At 41.4% G+C, this 4,885-nt stretch overlaps 1 protein-coding gene across 1 annotated transcript; it reads right to left on the reverse strand.

Moving 5' to 3' along the window:
- Positions 1-636: 636 nt before the first annotated feature.
- CHRM2 (cholinergic receptor muscarinic 2) lies at positions 637-2,874 on the reverse strand (the record flags this gene model as incomplete). Its single annotated transcript, XM_082014053.1, has 1 exon — positions 637-2,874. One exon carries the CDS (start codon positions 2,872-2,874, stop codon positions 1,474-1,476), a length of 1,401 nt encoding a protein of 466 aa, XP_081870179.1. The 3' UTR covers positions 637-1,473.
- Positions 2,875-4,885: the final 2,011 nt, after the last annotated feature.

Here is a 4,885-nt window from a genome sequence, read left to right on the forward strand (position 1 = left end):
GAATTTGAGCTGGTGTGGAGTAGCAGATAATACTTGAACTTTACCCCTGCCAGCCCCCCATCCAGACTATTTCAGTATCTGGTTTTGTGTAATCACTCTTTTCCTCTCTGCCTTTTTAGTAGCATTATACCTTGGCTTACAATGGGAATATTGCTCCCAGCTAGTACAAAAGACGATGTAGCCAATGCCTTTTCCACAAAGTAAACATCTTGTCAAGAATACACCTAGGATGGATCTTGGTCTCACGCTACGGGCTTAGGCAGAGCTTGATCCGTGTGGACATGCCAGTCGATCTTATACTTTTCCTCAATAAATGAGTGAGAATCATCTTTTGACTAGACAAGATCATAGTTATCTAATATTAACTATTCATTCTGTGGAGCCTCAGCATACCTCTTCATCATACATTCAACTTTAAAAGGATGTAACCTCCATTTTCCTAGTAATAAACTTGTTTCGATTCTTCAGCTGAGGTCCTTTGTTTGGCCACCATGGTGGCTGACTAGATAATAATTTTGAATTTACAACTTTTTTTGATATTCAGTCTATGTGCCCTGGACAAGTAAGGTACAAAAAGGAAGAAAAGGCTGATGGAGGTAAAAGACAAATCCACAGGTGGATGTTATATGACAAAAAAAGTGAACAAAATTTTCTCAAAAGCTTTGGTTTACATGGATGCTGAAATAGTCTTGGGATGTAACAATCTGGAAGAGACTGCCTTTTTTCACTTTTATCTTGACGTGATGAAGGAATCACAGAACAAAAGCCCCTAGAAGGGGGTAAGTGACAGACTTTGAATGATCCACAGGTTAGGCAATGGTTACATGTTGAGCATAAGTACACTTTCAGAACTGATGCATTTTTGGAAATGGTAGTGTCACAAACAACGTAAAATAACTTTCATCATGATTTACCTAATATTAAGGTTTTTACATGACAGTGACAAAAAAACATTTAAACAACTTTGAGCTTTAGAAACCTTCTACCATGATTCATTTGTGTTATGTAAGGATCTTCCAAGCTCCTATGTCTCTTCCACACAGTTATTGTTAAAATTTCCTTCTTTTTTCCCCCTAGATGAAGCCATATTAAGCAGACACAGGAAAAAAAAATGAAAAAAAAAAAAAGAAGAACAAGGATTTTACACAGAATGACAAAAAATTGTAGACTCTAAAGCCCTTCTGCAGAATACTCTCAGAAAACATGGACCTGTGCCTCCAGTCCACATACTTGAATAATTCCTCAAACATCCCCATGTCCTCAAGATTTATTTATTTTCAATAATTAAAAAAATGTTTTTAAGTGTAGTTCTCAGGGATGGAGCTGATGCCATGTTAGTATTTCCACTAACATCCTGGATTGAACAATCCGTAGAAGAGCATAAAGTGCTATGGCATTGTTTGGTTTTTTTTAATTTAATTTGAAACTTCTTCACCCTTTCCATTATTATTTTTATTTTTAATGTTATTATTTTTACCTTGTAGCTCCTATATTCTTGTAATGACACATAAGAAGGTGCTTAAAGGTCTTCTTGAAAGTAGCATTGCAGAGCGCATAACAAGCAGGGTTGATGGTGCTGTTGATATAACAGAGCCAATAACCTATGGTCCATACGGTGCCAGGGATGCAGGATGTGCAGAAGCTGTTGATGAGCACCATCACATTGTATGGGGTCCAGGTGATGATGAAGGCCAGGAGGATAGCCAAAATAGTCCTTGTCACTTTTTTCTCTCTAGAAGGAGGTGGTTTCTTTTTGGCTGGCTGCTTTGTCATCTTGACGATTTTCCGGGCTACACTATTTTGCTTCTCCTCCCCATTTGTGCCTACAATCTCCACAGTAGTGTTAGTGGGAGCACAGCAGTCACCCTTTTGGGACTTGGTGACTATCCTGATGCATGTCAGCTTGGAGTTCTCCACTTTGAGATGGTCTTGGGAGGCGGAAGCCTGGCTGACATCTTTGGCAGCTTCATCCTCTTTCATATTAGAAGCGACCACACTGACAGAGGTGGAGTCATTGGAGCTCTCCTTCTCCTCCCCTTGAACACAGTTCTCCGTCACAGTCTCTGCACTGGTTTTTCCATTCTGAATTTTGCTGTGCTCCAACCCATCACCACTTGTTGGGATGTTGTTATTGTTTGGTTTCACTATTTTACCTTGGACAAGGCTGGGTGAAACTGTATCTTGGTTTTGGGCAGCTTCCTTTTTCCCTTTCTTTATCCGACTCTTACTGGCTCGAGAGATTTGCCAGTAAAGGACAGTCATGATGATAACAGGCAAATAGAAGGCTGCAATGGCAGTGCCAAAAGTGACAGCAGCGTTGGAAAAAAACTGGATGTAGCAATCCCCGTCTGGGACAGTCCTTCCTCCCACAATGAACTGCCAGAAGAGAATTGCAGGGGCCCACAGGATGAAGGACAGCACCCATGCAGCTGCAATCATCATGCCTGCCATCTTAGTGGTCCGCTTTACAGGATATGTCAGAGGCTTGGTAACACAAAAGTATCTGTCAAAGCTGATAATGAGGAGGTTCATTACGGAGGCGTTGCTGACCACATAGTCAAGAGCCAACCAGAGGTCGCACACCACAGGCCCTAAAGGCCAGTAACCTATCACAGTGTAGAGGGTATATAGGTTCATAGAAAAGATGCCAATGATCAAGTCAGCACAGGCCAAGCTGAACAGGAAATAGTTGTTGACAGTCTGCAGGTGCCTGTTGACTTTGATTGACACCATGACAAGGATGTTCCCAATTATGGTGACTAGACTGAGAGACCCTGCTACCAGGACGATGAAGACCACCTCAACAGTTTTATAGGGGCTTTCCAGAGCCATCACATTTTCAGTAGAAGAGTTTATGTACGTTGAGTTATTCATTTCTGTTCTGCTAAGAAGATACCCAAATATCACTTGAACCTGCAGAGGAAAGAAAACAAAACAAAACCAGCATGAAATAAGTCCCTTTGCCTTTAGAAAATGGATCCCAGAAAAACTACTTGGAAAGAGTTTGTAAAAGATATGTGCAGAAGTACTAGTCAGCTTTGGCTAATGAAAACACCTTGCAACATACAATATCCCCTTAGGAATAACATACCAATAGGATACTTCTAAATATGTGAGAAAGACACAAAGTTTGAATTCAGACCCAGATTTTAAAGTTCTCATATGCATTTTTCTCTTTGTCCTGTTATAAAACTAATAATGACTTGAAAATTTTGGAACCGGATCTGCATATTGGTTTCTCTCCTACCAACAAAATGTTTCATTTTGGTCATTTCAAACCCTATTCCAAATAAAGAAATCCAGTCCTAAGGGTATGCCATTCTTATAACCCAAGGTGAAGATGTGATTTACCAGGAGCCAGATCACACAAAGGTGGCTTATGTTTCCATCTTTCCTTCATGTTCCACCTGGGTATGCTTCTGTGAGGGTTGTGGAACAAGTTTGTGTCATGTCTCCCTCTAATTTTCTTACACTGCAGTTACTTTTTTTGTCAACACTTGCACAGATGTTGGCACTGAATCAAACTAAAGTTATTACTCCGACAATAAACAAAAAAAGTGTAGGTCCATTGAAGTCAATAGAATTAGTAAACTCACCTCAGTTGGGCATCTGGCTATCTAGTTAGATATGTACAATTTTTTAAAGTTTTTTTCCCATTTCAGTGAGATTAAAGTGATTTTTTACATCCTCTTGACTATTTGTACCTGGAAAAAGGATTGTTGTTTGTTGTTTTTTTAACATGATGAGGTTATCTCTTGATGCTTGCTTGCTTGTACTTTCCTTAGTTTTTCAAATCACAAAGCTATGATGAAAAGTGTGAAAGGGATGGCATGGTAACGATAAAGAAAGAAACAGGTAAAAATAATTTCTTTTTATACAAGTGTTTAAAAGGCCAAGTGCAAGGTCCTGCACATGGGTCAGGGCAATCCCAAGCACAAATACAGGCTGGGCGGAGAATGGATAGAGAGCAGCCCAGAGAAGGACTTGGGCGTGCTGGTTGAGGAGAAGCTCAGCATGAGCCGGCAATGTGCGCTTGCAGCCCAGAAGGCCAACTGTATCCTGGGCTGCATCAAAAGAAGCATGGCCAGCAGGTCAAGGGAGTTGATTCTGCCCCTCTACTGTACTCTGGTGAAACCCCACCTGGAGTACTGCATTCAGCTCTGGGGCCTCAACATAAGAAGGGCATGGACCTGTTGGAATGAGTCCAGAGGAGGGCCATGAAGATCATCAGAGGGCTGGAGCACCTCTCCTATGAAGACAGGCTGAGAGTTGGGGTTGTTCAGCCTGAAGAAGAGAAGGCTCCGGGGAGACTTTATTGTGGCCTTTCAGTACTTAAAGGGAGCCTACATGGAAGCTGGAGAGAGACTTTTTACAAGGGCATGTAGTGACAGGACGAGAGGCAATGGCTTTAAACTGAGAGAGGGTAAATTGAGATTAGGTGTAAGGAATAAATTCTGCACTGTGAGGTTGGTGAGGCACTGGAACAGGTTGCCCAGAGAAGTTTTGGATGCCCCATCCCTGGAAGTGTTCAAGGCCAGGTTGGACGAGGCTTTGAGCAACCTGATCTAGTGGAAAGTGCCCCTGCCCATGGCAAGGGAGTTTGAACTAGATGATCTTTAAGTTCCCTTCTGACCCAAACCATTCTATGATTCTATGATACACAGCAATTCTTTCTGTGCCCTGTATAACCAACTGGCAGTACTCAATAAATAGTAATTAAACTACTAGCAACATACATGTGATAGAAGACCAATAAAATAGCACATGCTTTTGCCTAAGGATATATACTGTATTTTGTGCATCCCCTGGAAGTCAACAGAATGCACTGGACTTGTACAGCCAGTCTCTAAGCGGTCATTATTTACGAGCTGTGCTCAAGGGATTA

Source organism: Phaethon aethereus (assembly GCF_964289735.1).
Source record: "Phaethon aethereus genome assembly, chromosome: 1".
In the NCBI taxonomy this organism is placed as follows: Eukaryota; Metazoa; Chordata; class Aves; order Phaethontiformes; family Phaethontidae; genus Phaethon; species Phaethon aethereus.